A 21,673-nucleotide genomic window follows, 5' to 3' on the forward strand; every position below is an offset into this window, starting at 1 on the left:
GGGACACCACGTGGAGCAGAAGGTATACCTGTGAGCTCAAACTTTCCAAGCAGGTTGTTGTCCTTGGTCATGGCACGCTCACCTTCATACGCCTGAATGAGCACACCAGGCTGGTTGTCAGAGTAGGTGGTGAAGGTCTGAGTCTGTTTGGTAGGAATGGTTGTATTGCCCTTGATGAGGACAGTCATGACTCTGCTAGCAGTCTCAATACCCAGGGACAGTGGGGTGACATCCAAGAGCAGCAAATCCTGAACGTTTTCAGATTTGTCTCCAGATAGAGTGGCTGCCTGGACAGCTGCACCATAAGCAACTGCTTCATCTGGGGTAATGCTCTTATTCAGCTCCTTCCCGTTGAAAAAGTCTTGTAGAAGCTTCTGGATCTTGGGAATACGGGTGGAACCACCAACCAGGACAATGTCATGGATCTGTGACTTGTCTAGTTTGGCATCACGAAGGGCTTTTTCCACAGGATCCAGAGTGCCACGGAACAGGTCAGCATTCAGCTCCTCAAATCGAGCCCCGGTGATAGAAGTGTAGAAGTCAATGCCTTCGTAGAGGGAGTCAATCTCGATACTGGCCTGTGTGCTGGAGGAGAGGGTGCGTTTAGCTCGCTCACAAGCAGTACGGAGACGCCGAATAACTCTTTTGTTCTCACTGCTGTCCTTCTTATGCTTGCACTTGAATTCGGCAATGAAATGGTTGTCCATCCGGTTGTCAAAATCTTCTCCACCCAAGTGAGTGTCTCCTGCTGTAGACTTGACCTCGAAGATCCCATCCTCAATAGTGAGAATTGACACATCAAAAGTGCCACCACCCAAATCAAAGATCAACACGTTTCTCTCAGCTCCAGCCTTCTTATATAAACCATAAGCAATAGCAGCAGCAGCTGGTTTGTTGATAATTCTCAGTACATTCAGACCAGCAATGGTTCCAGCATCTTTTGTTGCCTGGCGCTGAGAGTCATTAAAGTATGCAGGCACAGTGACCACAGCATTGGTAACAGTCTTCCCAAGATAGACTTCTGCAATTTCCTTCATCTTTGTGAGAACCATGGAGGAAACCTCCCCTGGGTAGAAGCTTTTTGTCTCACCTTTGTACTCAACTTGGACCTTGGGTCTGCCTGTATCATTTACCACCAGGAAGGGCCAGTGATTCATGTCAGACTGGACGACAGCGTCATCAAACCTACGTCCAATCAGTCGCTTGGCATCGAAATCAGTGTTGGTGGGATTCATGGCCACCTGGTTCTTTGCGGCATCTCCGATCAGATGTTCAATGTCTATGAAGGCAATGTAGCTTGGCGTGGTCCGGTTGCCCTGATCATTGGCAATGATCTCCACTTTCCCATGCTGGAAGACGCCCACACAGGAGTAGGTGGTGCCAAGATCAACGCCAACTGCAGGTCCCTTGGACATGGTTTGGAATGTGTAGGCCCAGTTCCACCGGTGAAGAGAGCGTGAGCACCCAGAGAGCTGCCGCCCTGTTCAATAAGACCCCCATTGTTTTCTTAATGCCAGTACTCGAGTTTAAACTCAGGGCCTTGAACTTTGTTCATGACTGTTGCCCTACTACTTGAGCCATTCGTCCAATCCCAACTTTTTACTGAAGATAAGAGTCTTGGGCTGTCTCTAAACACCAGTTCTCAGATCTCAGCCTCCTAAGCAATTAAAATGATAAGTATGAGCCACTAGCACCTGGCTTGAGCTAACCTCTTGGAGGGCAGATTGGCGATGTGTATTAAAATTTAAAACATGCATAACTTTAGGAGTTGTTCTCAAAATGAGATAATTAGATATGGATATTAAGCTAGGATAAATTATGCTGTAGTTATAAACATTTTTCAAGTCTTAATGGAGTAACTAACCAAGACTTATTTCTTCACATTACTTGCCCAAAGCAGGTAACCAGAAAGGTGTGATTCTTATGATTACTCAGGGACCCAAGGCCATTGAGATTCCCATTCTCTCTTCTTTAGTTTCTTCTCTCTCTTCTTTAAGAATTATGATGTATATATAGGATACCTGCTGTCTATAACCAAATGCAAGTGGCTTAGAAAATAGTAGCTTATTTTTTCCATCTAGAATTTAGCATTACAAGTTTAGAACAGCTATTGTAGAAAGGCCTCAAAAACCCAGGTTCCTTCTATCTTTCCTTGCCTATTACCCAGACCTATGCTTTTCATCCTAGCATTCACAGTGTGGTTACTGCTCCAGTAGCCATCAGGTCTAAAGGAAATAAGAGCAGCAAGGCAAAGAAGAAAAGATACTAATAGCTTTCCTGGGAGTTTAATCCAGCAATCTCCCACTTATAGTTCATTAAACAGAACTAGGTCATTGTCACCTCCACTGCAGGAAAGATGGTGAGGTTTTGTTTTCAAACTGGGAACTTAGTTGTCCTGAACAAAATGAGAGGGATTTGTATATTACTGACAAATTAGAAACAGCTAAAGGAGAATATTTAATAAATGTTTTCTGGGCCAGAGAGTAGCCTAAGGATAGAGTGCTTGCCTAGCATGCACAAATCCCTGGGTTCTATTCCTTGGTACCACATACAAAGAAAAAGCTGAAAGTGATGCTGTCACTCCAGTAGCAGAGCACTAGCTTTGATCAAAAGTGTCCAAGGACAGTGCCCAGGCCCTGAGTTCACACCCCAGGACTGGCAACTAAATAAATAGTTTTCTTGAAGTACAATTTATACTTAATAAGATTTCAAATCTAGCCAGGGACTGGTTGCTCATGCCTATAATCCCTAGCTACATAGGAGTATTATGGTTCAAAGTCAATCCAGGCAGGAAAGTTCATGAAACTCTCCAGTTAGCCACCAAAGGGCTAAAAGTAGAGCTGTGGCTCAAGTGGCACTAGACTTAAAAAACTCAGAGAATAGCATCCTCGGCCTGAGTTCAAGCCTCAGGACTGGCAAAAAAAAAAAAAAGTACTACATTCTAATATACAGACATAGTAACGTATGAGAAAATATTATTTCAAGTTTTTCCTCTATGTACATATAAATGGTACATAATAAGTTTTCTTAAGTGAGTTATTCAGTTAAGTAAAATAGGCCTGTAATCTTTTTGGACTGTAATATAATGGGGATATCTTTTTGCTCAAGGATAGTGTTCTACCACTTGAGCTACAGCTCTACAAATTCTAGCTTTTTGGTAGTTTATTGGAGATAAGAGTCTTATAGAATTTCCTGCCTAGGCTGGCTTTAAACTGCAATCCTCAGATCTCAGCCTCCTGAGTAGCTAGGATTACAAGTATAAGCCACTGCTACCCAGCAAATTAATGTAGTTTTAACTTCATGTTTTCCTGTTTGGTTTGAATAGTTGCATAAACTTTTAATTATAGACTAATTTTTAATTCCCAGAAAAAATTTACAATAACAGTACAAAGAACTTCACAAGAACATTGATCCAGAGCCACCAGTTCATTTTTTGCCACATTTGGTTTCATATTTTTTACTGCCTAAATTGTCTGAGAGTTAAGTTTCATTCATTATGCTCACCTATCCTGTTAACTTGATTGGTTGGTGGAGGGCAGTAATAGGTTTTGAGTTCAGTCTTGCTGATTGCTAAGCAGGCCCTTTTCCACTTGAACCACAGCCTCTGCTAGTTTTAATAAGTTTTTGCCTGGGATGTGCCTCAGACTTTGATCTTCTTACTTACAATATCCCTTGTAGCTAGGATGTCTTTGGGCCCATTATTTTAGATGAAGTCTCAAAATAACTTTTGTCTGGCCTTTTCTTAAACCATGGTTCTCTCATTGTCTACCTCCCAAGTAGCTGCAAGTATAGACATGAGCCCTGTTTGTGGTGATTTTCTTTCTTTCTTTTTTTTTTTTTGTCAGTCATGGGGCTTGAACTCGGCCTGGGTGCTGTCCCTGAGCTCTTCAGGGACAGCACCCTTCCCCTAGAGTCATAGCACCACTTCCGGTTTTCTAGTAGTTAAATGGAGATGAGACTCAAGGGCCTTAGTGCCTGGGCTGGCTTTGAACCACAATCCTCAGATCTCAGCCTCCTGAGTAGCTTGGATTACAAGTATGAGCCACTGCTACCCAGCAAATTAATGTAGGTTTAACTTCATGTTTTCCTGTTTGGTTTGAATAGTTGTATAAACTTTTAATTATTGGAAATTAGCCACTGAATAATTATAAAATGCAGTGAATTTTAGTATCGATAGAATTGTATAATCTGCAATGTATAGTGCATTTCACCAACTGTCCCAATTATGACCTCCATGGTGATATTTTTCCAGTGTTAGCATTGTATTTGCTTTTATGTTGCTGTAGCTGTTTGAATTTTTATTACAAAGAGCTAAAATTTTTATTAAGAAAGGAACATGAAGCTTGCACTGAGCAAATAAAACAAAATGGGGTCAAGATACAATAGAGAGAGCCTATTATGATAACCTGACCAGCCAGAAACATCTCAGCTTAACCCTTTGTGTTCTTCTATGTGTATAGGGCACCTGTGAAATCTTGAGGCTGATAGACCTTGCCTCCTCACTTTCCTATTACAAGTGGATCTGGCAGTGTCTGGAGCTGGTAGACGACAGACCTCTGAGGGCTCTCCTCAACGGTAAGCCAGATAGCCATATCTGTCAGCCAGCAGCACAGCAAGGAACATCTAGGCATGGTTCTAGTTTCCATCCCAAAGAATCCCAGACATCTGGAACTCAAAGGGCCAGACAGGATATCTGGTTCCCTTTTTCTCCCAGTCATGGGAACCTGGTTTTCAGACCCTGCCTCCTTTTCAGTCTCTTCCTTTCTGCTCAGCAGGTTCTGCCATGTGGCTGGCTGCTCCTTGCCTCACACATCCTTTACTCTCCCTCTCTTCTTTTGCCTATATCATTTCTGCTGTTTAGATTTTAGACTAAACATTCTTTTCCTCCAAGAATTCTCCCTGATTCTAATGTGGAATCAGCATTTTCTTTCCTCATTATAACTCATTTACATTCTTTGCTTTTCTCCTAAGCCATTTAACCCCACTGAAATAATATGATTGACCCAACATAATGAAATAGTTGTCTTCATGGAATTTAAGCTCTATGAGGGTTTTGTATTCTCAGGGCTTATGACCACACTTGGCATCTAGCTACTACTCCGAAGCAACTCACTTAACTGCTGTGTAATTTTAGATGCATCCCAAGCTGTGAATGTTCATATGCAATCACTAGATCCTATCCAAACTCATAAATATATTAATCAGTACTTAGCAGCAGTTATTAAATAATGATTACATACCAAGTTAAGCTAGATAGTTAACAGTTAAGTAATTAACAGTTACTTCTCACATTAGCTTTTGAAGAAATATGATTATATCTCCATGGGGCAGGTATAGAAACTGAGGAAGGGCTGGGAGTTTGGCTTCATGGTAAAGTGCTTGCCTAGCATGCACGAAGACCCAGGTTGGGTTCTTCCATACCACATACATAGAAAAAAAAAAAGACTCAAATTTAGCCAGGTATGGTGGCTCACACTTGTAATCCTAGATACTCAGGAGGCTGAGATCTGAAGATCGAGGTTCAAAGCCAGCCTGGGGTCTAAAGTCCATTTGTGAGATTCCATTTAACCACCAGAAAACTGGAAGTGGTGTTATGGCTCAAAGGGTAGAGTGGTAGCCTTGACCTGAAGAGCTCAGGGACAGCGCTTAGGTCCAGAGTTTAAGCCCCATGACCAACAAAAAAAGAAAGGAAGGAAAGAAGGAAGGAAGGATGAAAGAAAGAAAGAAACTGAGGAAGAAAGGTGACTCTCTTTTCTTCAGTCATAGGAGTAGTAACAATAGAGGATTTCAGAGTCTCGGCCCAGCTGATTCCAAAGACCAGTATCCTTTGTGATATTGGACAGTTGATTCTCTTCTGTATACCATTGACCTCAGGGTCTCTGTAAAACATGAATTACAATCTTACCTCATAGGATTGTTAGAATATTAAGCAAGCTAACATGTAAAACTCTTAGAACATTACCTGGATGTTTAGTTATCATTATCACATGGCTACTAGAAAAGCTGAAAGGAATGATGTGTATTCATGGGGCTTAAAGTGCTTAGTAAATGTCAATCCTGTCAGTTCTTTGTCTTTTCCACTGCCAAACTAATAGAGAAAAAACTCCATACTACAGATTTTGGTATATGTTGTGCTTTCATTGTCATTCAGGTTAACATATTTTTCAATTTCCTTTTTAATTTCTTCTTCTTTGATCCATTGAATATTTAGAAAGGTTTCCAAATATTTTGGCACTATTCAACCATCTCCCTGTTTTTGATTTCTGTGGTAAAAAACTTTGTGTAGTTGGAATGTTCTTAAATACATAGAAACTTATTTTATGGCTCAGAATATAGTCTATTTTGGTAAATACTCCATTTGCATATGAAAGATATGCTGCCATTGGATGCAATGTGCTGTGAATGTTAATCAAAGTTGGTCCATAGCCTTAGTCATCTGTATCCTTCCTATCTTTTTATTTATTTATTTTTGCCAGTCCTGGAGCTTAAACCCAGGGCCTGAGCACTGTCCTTGGACTTTCCTCAAGGTTAGCACTCTACCACTTGAGCCACAGCACTACTTCCAGCTTTTTCTATGTATGTACTACCGGGGAATCAAACCCAGGGCTTCATGCATACTAGGCAGGCCCTCTACCACTACACCAAACTCCTGGCCTAGAATTAAACTCTCTCTCTCTCTCTCTCTCTCTCTCTTTTTTTTAATTGTCATTCATGGGGCTTGAACTCTGGGCCTGGGTGCTGTCCCTGAGCTCTTCAGCTCAAAGATAGTGCTCTTATCACTTTGAGCCATAGTACCACTTCCAGTTTTCTGGAGGTTAATTGGAGACAAAAAACTTAACAAACTTTTGTGCCTGGGCTGGCTTTGAACTGCAATATTTATATCTTAGCCTCCTGAGTAGGTAGGATTACAAGTCTGAGTCACCAGCACTGGGTTTAGAATTGAATTCTTTATCACTATACAATTAAAGTCTTTGTTCTAAAACCTTTTTCTTTTTTCTGTCCTGTGGCTTGAACTCAGGGCCTAGGCATTGTCCCTGAGTTCTTTTTGTTCAAGGCTTCTGGTCTGTCACTTTAAGCCACAGCTCCACTTGTTTGGGGGTGTTTAATTGGAAATAAGAGTCTCATGGACTTTCCTGCCTGGATAACACTAAACTGTGATCCTAAGATCTTGGACTCCTGTGTGGCCAGGATTACAGGCATGAGCCATCAGTGCCCGGCTTCTTTTTTCTGAAATTGATATAGCCACTTCTTTTGATCTAGTTTCACTTCCTTTTGATTAATATTAATTTGGTATATCTTATTTTATCCTATGTTTACTGTATTTGTATGTGTAAAGCGGATTTCTTGCTGGAGGTGTGGCTGAGGTAGTAGAGTGCTTGCCTAGCAAATGAGAGGTCCTGAGTTTAAATCCCAGTACTGAAGGATGTTGGGGGATAGGGGAGTAAAGTGGGGTTTTTGTTTTGTTTTGCTTTTGTGACAAAGGTGTCCTGAGGCGTGAACTCAGGGCCTGGGTGCTATCCTTAAGCTTTTGTGCTCAAGGCTAGCACTCTTACCACTTTGAGCCACAGCGCCATTTCTTGATCTGTAATTTGTTCTTTCTTTTTTGTTGTTAGCATACAGTTAATGTATGAAGAGGTTTCCTTGTGACATTTCCATACATGCATATATTGTACTTGATCAAACCTACCCTCTCTATTTTTTTTTGCCAGTCCTGGGGCTTGAACTCAGGGCCTCAGCAGTGTCCTTGGCCTTTCCTTAAGGCTAGCGCTGTACCACTTGTGCCACAGCATCATTTCCGACTTTTTTATATATGTGTACTGAGGAATTAAACCTGGGTCTTCGTGCATGCTAGGCAAGCACTCTACCACTAGGCCAAACCCCTGGTCCCTCACCCTCTCTATTATCTGTAATTCTTTCAATAATGCTATAGAGGCAGCTACAGGAGCAAGGGGAGCTCTATAGATTACATGACTTATCTAAAGTTCTATGCCAGTGCCCCATCCCTCCCTCCTCTCCCTCCTTCTCTCTGTCTCTCTCTCTGTCTCCCTCCCTCCCTCCCTTCCTCCCTCCCCCCTCTCTTTTCCTCTCCCCCCCCACTCCTAAAATTTTAGTTGAAGGCTAGTGTTCTACCATTTGAGCCAAAGCTCTAGTTCTGGTTCTTTGCTGATTAATTAGAGATAGGAGTCTCATGGACTTTCCAGCCCAGGCTAGCTTTAAATCACAATCCTCAGATCTCAGCTTCCTGAGTAGCTAGAATATATGCCACTGGCATCCATCTCCCCCATCTCTTTTATTACTGTAGCTTACCCAATATTGAACCCAGGACCTTTTTTATGTTGGGCAAGTACTGAACTGTAACTGCCACTGTGTCCCACTTTGGCAGACCAGTTTGAAAGCCAGAGCAAATATGACCTATTAATTGAAAGATATGAGCTTTTGAAGCAAATAGATTTTAGTTTAAATACAAGATGCATATTTTAAGCAACTTGGTATCTTTGATGTTCATATTACCTCTTCTCTAATTGTACTTCTATGGATAGAAAGTTCTAGCATGCGGAGGCCATACAGAGGGATATTACATGGAAACCATCATGCTTTTCTTTTCTTCTACATTCTCTTATTGCCATGTTACTGAAGCAGTTTACTATAATCTACTTCTACACTGTTGATGTGCTTTCTTGGGCTTTTTCTAACAGAACCAAGTCCTGAGAAGAGATTTAAAGAATTGCAGATTAAATCGTATCCTCTACAGGACTTCACTGCTTTGAAACTCCTACATCTCGAGAAAGCTTGTGAACAAGAGGGGACAAGCTTAAATGAAAAATTCCAAAACCCAGAAAATACTCTCCCAAAGATAATGGGCCCTAAGGTCAGGTAAGCTCAGCTCTTAACAGATAAAAAGCTGTGTTGTTTGTTGGCTGTTCCCTTCTCCCTCACCCACAAGGCATCATCACCTATCTGAGCTATATCCTCAGTTCTCCAGATGTAATTGTAGAGCGGGTAATGACTTAAAGAATGTAATGTCAGAGATTCTGGGAAGGAAGTCAAGTTGGCAGATAGGCCCTTCCCAGCAGGGTGGGCAGATGCAGAAAAAAGCACAGACAAGTCCTAGGTTTTAACATCCAGGACCTGTGTTCTCTGCCTCAAACTCCCAGGGCCACTTATCCTTAGCAGGCAGCTACATCTATTCTCAGGGCATCAGTAAACCATTTAAGGAGGCAGCAAGAAAAGTCTCTGGCTCTGACTTTCTGCATATTTTTTGCTGGACCTGTTAACTCTGAGCTTTTCAGAAATTCTATGCATCTAAGAGACATAGCAGTAGCACAGCAGATTAGAGCCTGGTTTATAGTTATTTCAATCCAGTTTCTCAATCTGGCTTGGACACATATTTTGGCTATTGACCTCTCTTAAGTCTTATGTATTTTTTTTTGGGGGGGGTGTCAGTTGCAGGACTTGAACTCTGATGAGGGCACTGTTCCTGAGCAATGCAGCTAAAGGGTAGCACTCTACCACTTCCCGTTTTCTGGTGGCTAATTGGAGATAAGAGTCTCAGGGACTTGGGCCAGGAGTTTGGCCTAGGATTAGAGTGATTCCTGGGTACTACATACATAGAAAAAGCTGGAAGTGATGCTGTGGCTCAAGTGGTATAGCACTGGCCTTTAGAAAGCCCAAGGACAGTGCTCAGGCCCTGAGTTCAAGCCCCAGAGCTGGAAAAAAAAAAGTCTCATGGACTTTTGTGTCTGGGCTGGCTTTGAACCACCACCCTCAGATTCATCCCCCTGAGCAGCTAGGATTACAAGTGTGAGCCACCAGCACCTTGGCTAGTCTTATGTTTTAATGGAAAGCCCTAGGGTTGTTGCAAGGCAGGTAAATAGAGTAATACCTATTATATGTGACACTTGCTTCTGTATCTATTACTGTATTATCTAATTTAATCTTCACAAAAACTCTAGGAGTACTATTATACTGTCACTTCATTATTTAGGTGAGAAAACAAAGTTGCTTGTCCAAGGTCACATAGATAGGAAGAACCAGTATTCAAACCTGGGAAATAATCTTTTCTTTCTCTCTAAACAGCATAGCGTATCTCTTCCTTTCAATTTATAAGACCAAAGAAATGGGATTGTCTGTGTGAAATTAAACCTACTATTAACAAGATCTAGGGTGTGCAGTCTGCTCAGAGAAGCAGACAAGTTACCCCTCCTCTGCCCTCCTTCCAAAAGGCCTCTAGTTCTGCTGCTATTGCCAGACACAATTGCTTTGTCAGAGCAATTGTTTCCATTTCTAGACTGCTGTCTTAGATATTCCTTCCTCCACCATGTAATCTTGAGTACCAACCCTTATTCAAGCCCTTGAACTCTATCCACACTTCTCACCCATAAGGCCTAGTTCCACTCATGAGATCATCAACTCTTTAAGTAAACAGCTCTCAAGTGTGTAAGGGGTCCTTGCTCCTAAGTTTCTTCCTTGTTCTACTTCTCCAATTCCTGACTATTTAATCTGTCTCTGAGATTCATTCTGAATTTTCTCACCTTCAGGAGGCATGACTTTTCAGTATGCAATAGGCTGATTACTCAAACCTCATGAGCCCATGTGTTACAGAGTTCTCTCTAACAAGCAATCATATTTCAGATCCAGGTTTCCTTATCCAATCAGATGTTCTATGGTCAATACCAAGTTTGGTGAGCTCCCTAAGGAGGCTGTGGTGGGGGTCTATATGAAGGTCCACACTGTGGAGGAAGGAGAACATGTGGTAAGTGCTTAGAGAACTCTGTTCATGATGTAGTGTATAAAATGATTGGGCTGGGAATGTTGAGCAATGAGAGATTTAAAAACATCCTTATACATTTGATGATATTAAGAAATAGTGTTGGTTTTTAAAGGGGTAGAAGTATATTGTGTCTTTGTTTTTTTTTTTTAAGAAGTTCTTTTTTTATTATTATATTTTATTTTGTTGATCATGGGGCTTGAAGTCTCAGCCTGGGCACTGTTCACCTCAAGGCTAGTTCTTGACCACTTTGAGCCACAGCATGATTTTTGGTTTTCTGGTGGCTAATTGGAGATAAGAGTTTCTCAGACTTTTATGCCCACGGTGGATTTGAACCTCGATTCTCAGATCGCAGCCTCCTGAGTAGCTAGGATTACAGGTGTGAACCACTGGTGCCTGACTAGTATTTTTTTTCATTTATTTATTTATTTATTTTTGTTGGTTGTGGGACTTGAACTCAAGGCCTGGGCACTGTCCCTGAGCCTCTTTGTGCTTAAGGCTCTATCACATGAGTCACTGTGTCACTTCCTCCTTTGTTTTATTGATTGTTTTTGTACTGGTCCTGGAACTTGTACTCCAGATCTGTTGTTTTTGTGCTTTTTTGCTTAAGGCTAGAGACCTGCCACTTGAGCAATAATTCTACTTCTGGCTTTTTGGGTAATTAATTGAAAATGAGTCTCACAGGTTTTCCATTCTGAGCTAGTTTCAAACCATGATCCTCAGGTCTCAGCCTCCTGACAAGCTAGCATTGTGGAATGAACCCACAGGTGCTTGACTCCTGTCCATCATTATGCTGAGAGTCCTAGCTAGTCATACATCAAGGGGAGAAAAAGGAAATAAACAGTATATAGAGCTAGACACTGGCCATAATCCTAGCTACTTCAGGAGGTGAGACCTGAGAATCAAGGTTCAAACCAGCCCAGGCACAAAAGTCAGAGATATTTTTTTTTTTTTGCCAGCCCTGGGCTTAGGCTCAGGGCCTAAACACTGTCCTTCGGTTTTCTCAAGGTTAGAGCTCTACCAATTGAGCCACAGCACCACTTCCAGCTTTTTTTTCTATGTATATGATATCAAGGAATCGAACCCAGGTCTAATGCTAGGCAAGCACTCCACCACTAGGCCAAACTTCCGGCCCTAAGTTGGAGACTCTTGTCTCCAATTAACCACCAGAAAACAGGAAGTGGCTCTGTGGCTCAAGTAGCAGAGCACTAGTCTTGAGCTGAAGATCTCAGGGGCTGTCCCTGTGTCCAGGCCCAGAGTTCAAGCCCCATGGCTGACAAAATAAATAAGTAATAAATTAAAAAAAATATATAGGCAGACAAGGAAAAAATAAAATGGACTTTATTTGCAAACAACATGACTATCTCTGTAGACAATTCCAAAGAATCAAAAATATTTCCAGGGCTGGGAGTGTGGCCTAGTGGTAGAGTGCCTAGCATGCCTCCCTAGCATGCATGAAGCCCTGGGTTTGATTCCTTAGTACCATATACATAGAAAAAGCCAGAAGTGGTGCTATGGCTCAAGTGGTAGAGCACTTGCCTTAAGAAATCCCAAGGACAGTCCCAGGCCCTGAGTTCAAGCCCCAAGACTGGCAAAAAAAAAATCCAAAAATTCCAGAACTGGTAAATGATTCCAACAAAGCCAGTTGATAGAAGGCTAATGTAAAAGACAGTTGTTTTCCTTATACTAGCAAATGCAAAAAAAAAAATCCAAAAACAAACAAAAAACGCCCCCTGAACTCTGTCCCTGAGCTTCTCTGTACTCAAGGATATTGTTCTACCATTTGAACCACGGTGCCACTTCTGGCTTTTTCTGAGTAGTTTACTCAAAATAAGAATCTCATGGGCTGGGGCCGGGAGTTTGGCCTAGTGGTAGAGTGCTTGCCTAGCATGCACGAAGACCCGGGTTTGATTCCTGGGTACTACATACATAGAAAAAAGCCGGAAGTGGTGCTGAGGCTCAAGTGGTAGAGCTTTAGCCTTGAGAAAGTCCAAGGACAGTGCTTAGGCCCTGAGCTCAAGCCCAGGACTGGAAAAAAAAAAAAAAAAAGAATCTCATGGGCTTTCCTACCCAAGCTGGCTTCTAACTGCAAGTCTCAGATCTTAGTCTCCTGAGTAGCTAGGATTACAGGTGTGAGCCATTGGTTCCTGGCCAAAATGTTCTTTTGGGGTGATTGATGCCAGGCCTATAACTTGAACTCAAAGCCTGGTGTTGTCTCTGAAATTCTTTCTCTCAAGGCTGTCACTCTACTACTTGAGCCACAGTGCCACTTCCAAAAAACCATGAATTTCTAATAGCACTAAAATATTTGGGCTGAGCACTATAATCCCTGCTACTCAGGAGTCTGAGATTTAAAGATTGCTAGGCAGACCAATTTTTGCCAATTAGCCAGCTAAAAGCTGGAGGGGGTATGACTCAAGTAGTAGAGTACCAACCTAGACCATATAATCTAAGGAGAGCATGAGGCCCTGATTTCAAACTCTAGAACCAACACACACACACACACACACACAGACACACACTTTGAAATTCTTAGGTGTAAACCCAACATAATATTTTGAGACATGTACTTGCTGAGGATGTAGCTCAGTAGTGCTAAGCACGTATAAGGAACTGGGTTTATCCCCAGCACCCCTACATACTCATATATATACATACACAAAAAACATATATGTAAAAAGCTACACAACTTCCAGGTACTGGTGGCTCACTCCTGTAATCCTAACTACTCAGGATGCTGAGAAGTAGCTCTGTGGCTTGAAGTAATAGAGCACTAGCCCTGAGCTAAAGAGCTCAGGGACAGTACGCAGGCCTAGAGTTCAAGCCCAACAACCAATCAAAAAAAAAACAAACCAAAACAAAGAAAAACAAAAACTACATAACTGATCAAAGAAGCCAAAATGAACCTAAAGAAGTGGGAAAATAGGGCCAGGAGTTTGGCCGAGTGGTGGAGTGCTTGCCTAGCATGCACGAAGACCTGGGTTCAATTCTTTGGTACCACATACATAGAAAGAAGCCAGATGTGGTGCTATGGCTCAAGTGGTAGAGTTCTAGCCTTGAGAAAAATCCAAGGACAATGCTCAGGACCTAAGCTCAAAGCCCAGGACTGGCAAAAAAAAAAAAAAATGGGAAAATATCCTATATTCATGGATTGAGATACTCAGTATTATTACGATGTCAGTTTTTCCTAATCTGATGAATATAGACAATCAATTTCAATCAAACCCCAGCAGATTATTTTATTGATAGTAACAAACTGATTCTAATGTTAGTATGGAAAAATGAATAGATAAACAAACTGGACTATATGCAGTGAAATATTTGACAATAAAAATAAGATAGTCGGGGCCAGGAGTTTGGCCTAGTGGTAGAGTGCTTGCCTCGCATGCACAAAGACCTGGGTTTGATTCCTCAGTACCACATACACAGAAAACAGCTGGAAGTGGTGCTGTGGCTCAAGTAGTAGAGCACTAGCCTTGAAGAAAGCCCAGGGACAATGCTCAGGTGCTAAGTTCAAGCCCCAGGACCGGCAAAATAAATAAATAAAACAATAAAAAAAGAAAAGAACAATTTTATAAAAAAAAAAATAAGATAGCCAAGCACTGGTGGCTACTCCTGTAATCCTAGCTACTCAGGAGGCTGAGATCTGAGGATTATGGTTTGAACCCAGCCCGGGCATGAAAAGTCCAGGAGACTCATCTCCAATTAAATGGCCAGAAAACCAGAAGTGGAGCTGCGGCTTACGTGGTAAGAGTGCTAGCCTTGAGCTGAAGAGCTCAGGGACAGCATCCAAGCACAGAGTTCAAGTTCCAAGCCCAGAGTTCAAGCCCCAGGACCAGCACACATACACACACACACACACACACACACACACACACACACACACACACACAAACACAACAGACTACTACGAAATTAATCTCATAGTAGAAGAATGGGTATGGATGAAACAAACACCTTGGCTATGAGCTGACCACCACTGAGGCTGGTAGTGGATGTGGAGCTGAGAAGTTTGGCAGAAGTGAAACTGGCAGAAGGCCTTTCTCAGCCTGGTTGGGAAGGGCCCATTTTCTTAAGTTCCTTTGCTTGGTCATCTGTAGCCTAGGGAGATGCTCCATTACCAGGCCTTTTTAGTCGTGTCTCAGTAAAAGTATTTCCAAGGTCATCTCTTTGCCCTTCTTTCTTCTGCTATGTTACCATGCTCTCTTCTCCTCTCCCCCCGGCCAGAGTCACAAAGGTCAATGCAACACTGTCTGGGAGCCAGATCCCTAGCATGACTCTGTCAGAAAAGTACTTCCGTTGTTCCTGCTTCCTACAACTTTAATCCAGCTCCTTTTTCACCTTCCCTGCCCCCAAACAAAACAGAAGTATGTTCCCTTGCCATGTGATGTCCTCTTAGATATTTCAAGAACGAACACTGTTTGAGGTTTCATTGAGCATTTCTGCAGCCAGGCACAGTGCCAGTGTTCCATTAATGGACTTCTTCAGGCAGAATATCTTCCATCCCTCCAACTGAACCTCATCATTTCCAGCCTCCTCACTGTCTGCTTTTTTGGCACGTTGTCAGTGTTTCAGAGTGAGCTTCTCAAAACTCAACAAACATAGGCACCAGAGTGAAGGAGCTGGGTATGCTGAATCCCGAGACGATGGATAGAGGCACAATAGGGCAAGTTGATGGTGACTGACAGGGAGAGGTTATGTAAGGAATCAGTGCTGGAATGGGGATTTTGAACTTGATCCCCCAGGAAGTCCCAGGAGGCTTTGAGTGGGGCTCAGTAGAGCAGCCCTGAATTGCTCCTCCCCTTTAGCCTTATGTGACCTCTTCTTCCTTTGAGTCCTTATTATTCCCATCTGGAAAGTCTACAGGTAGAACTGGCTGTGGTCTAAGGTCTAGCTTCTTGTGTTTCTCTAGGGCTTTCACCAGGCCTTTCTCCCAGAGACCAAACGTGACTTGCGACCCATGATCCTTGTGAGTCTGGGAGCTGAGCTGATACGGGTGAGGAAAGAAAAAGTTTATGAAATGATGGATAATGAAACAAAAGAAAAATTGACAAGTACCGAGGTTGACTACCCCAGGTCAGTGAAAGAAATGTATTCAGGTTTAATCAGATGGCATGAACAATTTTTTCTTTGTTATTTTAGTAAAAGAAAAAAGATACTATCAAATGCTGGGACAAGGGCAAAATGAAACAAGTAGTTTTTATGCTCTAAATTGGTATAATCTTTTCGATGACAATCTTAGCATTATTTTTGCAGCAGTGATTTACGTGCAAGTTTGTCTATAAAGTCAAAATGTGGGAATAAGATGTTCATAGCAGTCATATCCATAATAAAGGGGAAACAGTTGCTGCCTCCTACATGTAGCACATGTAGGGGACAATTTGGAAAATGCTGGTTCGTTCTCTTGATATAGAACATAATAGCTTCTATTAAGAGATGATAAATTTGATGGCTCCAAGACCAGAGCAAAAGGGTGAGCTACAAGGAAAGGACCATACAGAATTGGGACTCTACTATAACTCTACTTTAGTAATGTACATACCCTTACCTAGTTTTGCCAACACATGTAGGAAAAAAAGGGTAATTCCAATAGGAGAAAGAGGATATGTTGAGGTAAGCAGATCTTTAAATTTTTGCAGCCATGTTTAATAAGCAGATTAAAAATGTATGTAAAGTATATGTGGTAGCTTATACCTGTAATGTTAGCACTTAAGTTAGGAAAGTTTGATGCCAGCTTGAGCTACATAATGATTTGCAGGCCAATCTGAACTACATATCAAGAGACTTTGTCTTAAAAAAATTATGAAGTTCTATGACTTTGTGTATGTGTGCATGTGTGCACATGCTAGTCCCAAATCTTGAACTCAAGGTCTTGTAATCTTGCTCAGCTTGCTTGTTATGGCTAGTGCTCTACCACTGGAGTCTCACCTCCAGGCTGTCATTGGAAATGACATTGGAAATGACAGACTGGTTCACTGGAAATGTAATCTCACAGGTTTTTCTGCCTTGGAAGTTGTTGAATCATTTTCATCCAGGTCTCAGCCTCATAAGCTGTTAGGATTGGATATGGGAGCTCTGGGTGCCCAGCTTCTCTATGACCTTGAAGTTATTTCACCTTCTCTATGCAGCAGAATAAGAGAAGTTGAGTGTTTCTGACAATATGGGCCATGTTCTACATTGACAAAATGTTCCACATTTTCTCTTAACAATATATTTATTACAGTGTGACTTAGAAAAGCAATACAATACATAACTAAACCAAGTTGGACAAATTTTGTTGCTCAAAACAAAACTAAAGTCAGTATCTCTAGTAAAAGAAACTAGAGGGCCAGGAGTTTGGCCTGGTGGTAGAGTGCTTGCCTAGCATGCATGAAGACCCGGGTTTGATTTCTCGGTACCACATACATAGCAAAAAGGCGGAAGTGGTGCTGAGGCTCAAGTGGTAGAGTGCTAGCCTTGAGAAAATCCAAGGGCAGTGCTCAAGCCCTGAGCCCAAGCCCAGGACTGGCAAAAAAAAAAAAGAAACTAGATAGGAGAGTGCTCACCTAGCATGCACGAAGCCCTGGGTTCGAATCCTCAGTACCACACATACAGAAAAAGCTGGAAGTAGTGTTGTGGCTCACGTAGCAGAGCACTAACCTTGAGCAAAAAGTGTCCAAGGACAGTGATCAGGCCTGAGTTCAACTCCCAGAACTGGAAAAAAAAAATTGGATAGTGTAAGGTCTTCCGAGAGGAAACTCCACGCAGTTCGGGAGAAGAGGGTTTATTACGTGAGGAAAGAGCAGACTCCTGCCACCCAAGATGGAGTCAGGAGCAAGAGAGCTTAGGGCGGGAAGTGAGAGATTATATAGGGGGAGGGGTATAGACACAGCAGAAACGGATATGATCTCAGGGGATGGGGAAATACCTCAGTGGGGACCTCCCACTGCCCCCAGCATGCCAGTTGCCAGGGTTACAGGTGCTAGGCAGGGATTTCCAGGGTGCAGTGGAAGAGAGCCAAGGGAAAAAGTCATTTCTTCCAGTCGGACCTAACAGATAAGATTTTTTAAAATCAAAAGCAAATGAAAGGTTAGGTGGTATGTAGAATATAGCCAAATTTGGCAAATTTGGGCTGTTTTTTGAGAAAAGCAAGTAGGTTTCTGGTGGCATCTTCAAACACACAGATGTCATGCTCTGTAACTCTGTTTTCTATATGGAAAACAGCTACTCAGATCAGCATGGCTGAAAATAAAATCTTAGGAGCCTCAGCTTGATTGTTGCCTGGTTGGTTTGGTGTCAGTGTTTCTGAAATTTCAATTCCACTAAGATCCACATAGATTTGAATGCAAAGAGGTTTGAACATTCAGCCTTGCACTGTCCAGGTCAGCATTCTATAATGTCGATAGGCAGGATTCTTATTTATTCATTGTTGAATTTGTGGTTTCCTACACTGCTAAATCAGCCAGAACATATCCATTATCTAGTTCAAATCCCTCATGTTTTGGTGAAATTACCTGAACTATGAATACCACCACACAATTCTAGGCATGCTACATCTGAGCTGTTTGTTTAAAAAAAAAAGCGGGTGCACTGGCTCACGCCTATAATCCTAGCTACTCAGGGGGCTGAGATTTAAGGATCAAAGCCAGCCCGAGCGCAAAAGGACCTAAGACTCTTATCTCCAATTAACCTCTAGAAAATGAGAAGTGGGGCTTAGCTCATCGGTAGGGCAGTAGCCTTGAGCTGCAGAGCTCAGGGACAGCTCCCAGGCTGAGTTCAAGCCCCATGACCCACAAAAAAAAAAAAAAAAAAAAAAAAAAAAAAAAAAAAAAGGTCAAGCAACTCCCTCAGGCCAAACAAAGAGGTTCCTAAAGCAAGCAGTATGATCTAAAAATTGTATTGTCCAGTGAGGGTATAAAGGGCTATGTGTCTGAATTGTCAGGCTTGTAAGATAGGAGAAACCTTAGCTTATGTGATGTAGGGGATTAATACCATGAAGCTCATGGTTCTAATGAAACTGAGACTCTGGAGTGCTGTTCTGCTTAGTGAAAAGTAGACTAGAAACTAATGTGTCCGTCAGCATCTGAAGGAGGAGTCTTGTCTGTGTCAACTTACTCTGGTTGCACCAATAAAATGATGCCCTGGCCAGGAGTTTGGCCTAGTGGTAGAGTGCTTACCTAGCATGCACGAAGACCTGGGCTTGATTCCTCAGTACCACATATACAGAAAAAACCAGAAGTGGTGCTGTGGCTCAAGTGGTAGAACTCTAGCCTTGAGAAAGTCCAAGGACAATGACCATGCACTGAATTCAAGCCCTAGGACTGGCAAAAAATAAATGATGCCCTAAGAAGTTGTAATCAAGCTGGGCACTGGTGACTCATGCCTGTGAGCCTAACTACTTAGGAGGCTAGATCTGGGCAGGAAAGTCTGTGAGACTCACCACTAAAACTACAAAAAAAGGTGGAAGTAGAGCTGTAGCTCAAGTGGTAGAGTGCTAGCCTTAAGCACAAAAGCTTAGAGATGGCACCCAGGCCCAGAGTTTAAGTCTCAAGACCGGCAAACAACAACAAAAAAAGTTGTAATCACAGGCTTATGCCTCATAGGTTTTGCTTTTTGATCCCTAGTTTTCAGGTTTGCTAAGTGGGTTGGTGTGAAAATTAAATGAGTTAACCCGTATATGGTAAATATTAGATCTGACATTATTATCTATTATGGAAGACATTGAGAGTTCATGGAATTCATGTTGTTGTTTTTGGTTGTTGGACTTTGGGCCTGGACACTGTTTCTGAATTCCTCAGCTCAAGGCTACCCTTGGACCTGGGTGTTTTCCCTGAGTTTTTCAGCTCAAGGCTACCACCCTGTCCCTCAGCACCACTTCCGGTTTTTAGTGGTTAATTGATGATAAGAGTCTCATAGTCTTTAGTGTCCAGGCTGGCTTTGAACCTCAATCCTCAGATCTCAGTCTCTTGAGTGGGTAGGATTACAGGCATGAGCCACCATGCCCTGCTGAGTTCATGGTATTTTTTAAGGGGGGACTATCCCATGGACACACTTGTAAATGTTTAACAGCCAGTCATCCTGAAGGTAGGAAGATACCCTCATCTGGCATAATTTGCTGATTTCTGCAAGTAAATTCTCCCGCATGGACAGTTTCAAGCTTCCAACCTAATGTCACTCAACATGGAGTCTAGAAGAGGGGCAAGCCATTCAGGTTTCCTGAGCTCATCACTGAGACCAAAAGGACTAGCTTGCACCCTTTTCTACTTTTAGGTTTTTAATCTGTGATCCTCAGATCTCAGCCTCCTATCTAGCCAGGATTACAGTCATGACCCACCAGTGCCCCTCAAGAGTATATATTTTTTAGACAGTGTTACCCATTCCCTCTCACTCTCTCCCAGTTTTAATTTTTTAATAGCAATGTTATAAGATGTATAAGAGGATAATTTTAATCTATTTTACTGGAGTCAGGGTATTTAAAGTATTATTGTTTTTGTTGTTGTTGTTTGCCAGTCCTGGGGCCTGAACTCAGGGCCTGAACACTGTCCTTGGGCTTTCTCAAGGCTAGAGTTCTACCACTTGAGCCACAGGACCACTTTCAACTTTTCCTATATGTATGAATCGAACCTGGGTCTTTTGTACATGCTGGGCAAGCACTCTACCAAACTCCTGGCCAAGTATTATTTTTTTGATATATTAACATAAAATTATTGAGATATTTTCCATCCCTTCAGTGTGGTTCTAAATCTTGAAATCTGGTATATATATATATATATTTTAATTTTTTTTTATTTTTATTTTTTTGCCAGTCCTGGGCTTGAGGTCAGGGCCTGAGCACTGTCCTTGGACTTTCTCAAGGCTAGAGCTCTACCACTTGAGCCTCTGCACCACTTCCGGCTTTTTTCTATGTATGTGGTACCGAGGAATCGAACCCGGGTCTTCATGCATGCTAGGCAAGCGCTTTAACCACTAGGCCAAACTCCCGGCCGAAATCTGCTATATATTTTACACCCACAGCACATCTCTAATTCAGGCAATCATAGTAGACGGATGGAAGGGACAAGAGAAGGTATAAGGGAAGAAGGCTATGGAAAGAAAATGGAGATGGAGCATGGGAGAAAGGCAGATTTGGGATCAGCCCTTGTGTTTAGGGATTAGATCAGTAAAGCAGGAGACAGGAATGGAGGGCAGGGGCCAAGACAAGAGCTCAACTGTGGTGCCTGTCTTTCAGTGATGAAGAGTTATGCCAGAGGTTCCTCAAGGAAAACAACTGGAATGTCTTTCGAAAGGACCTGGTTCGGCTGCTGGTGGACTCTCAACAGAAGCCACCATTCATCCCAATCTACCCCAAGAAGAAAGAGATCTACAACCCAAAGTCTTTGATCCTAGATTTGTGTAACATCAAAAAAAAGAGTAAGCCATGTCGCCCAATGTTTTTGGCATCCCAGAAGTACCTCCCCCCATTGAGACTTATCCAGGCCATCTCTGCGCCCCGGTATAAAATCCAAGAACTTCTGCCTCAGTATAAGAATGCAGGAGTTCTTATTTAGTACCAATAAAGGATGTTGTATTGGTCATCATGTCTGAATGACCTCTAAGGAAAGTGAGAGTCCCCAGCTCCAGGAGTTTGGAGTAGGGGACCTGGAGGGCTGATCTAGAGTGGATGATCGGGAGGGTGGTGTGTGTGAATTCATCACTGGAGTTGTCATCAAGGTGGGAGGAGCTTTCGTTCTTTTTTTCTTCCTTCCTTCCTTTCTATCTTTCTTTCTTTCTTTCTTTTTTTGTCAGTCGTGAGGCTTGAACTCTGGGCTTGGGCGCTGTCCCTGAGCCCTTCAGCTCAAGGCTACTGTCCTACCCCTTGAGCTACAGCACCACTTCCAGTTTTCTAGTGGTTAATTGGAGATAAGGGTCTCATGGTCTTTAGTGCCT

General features: G+C 42.3%; 1 protein-coding gene across 2 annotated transcripts in view; it reads left to right on the plus strand.

The window, feature by feature from the left end:
* Cnbd2 (cyclic nucleotide binding domain containing 2) overlaps positions 1 to 21,321 on the plus strand; it is a 50,064-nt gene extending 28,743 nt beyond the window's left edge. For both annotated transcript variants that reach the window (XM_090352269.1, XM_090352270.1), the window contains 5 exons: positions 4,461 to 4,575; positions 8,697 to 8,874; positions 10,633 to 10,753; positions 15,681 to 15,844; positions 20,976 to 21,321. In XM_090352269.1, coding sequence (XP_090208395.1) covers positions 4,461 to 4,575; positions 8,697 to 8,874; positions 10,633 to 10,753; positions 15,681 to 15,844; positions 20,976 to 21,294 — 897 coding nt within the window. In that variant the 3' untranslated portion in view covers positions 21,295 to 21,321. The remainder of the gene's footprint in view (positions 1 to 4,460; positions 4,576 to 8,696; positions 8,875 to 10,632; positions 10,754 to 15,680; positions 15,845 to 20,975) is intronic.
* The last annotated feature ends 352 nt before the right edge of the window (positions 21,322 to 21,673 follow it).

The sequence above is a fragment of the Megascapheus bottae genome, chromosome 18, assembly GCF_031878675.1.
Source record: "Megascapheus bottae isolate mThoBot1 chromosome 18, mThoBot2.hap1, whole genome shotgun sequence".
NCBI lineage: Eukaryota > Metazoa > Chordata > Mammalia > Rodentia > Geomyidae > Megascapheus > Megascapheus bottae.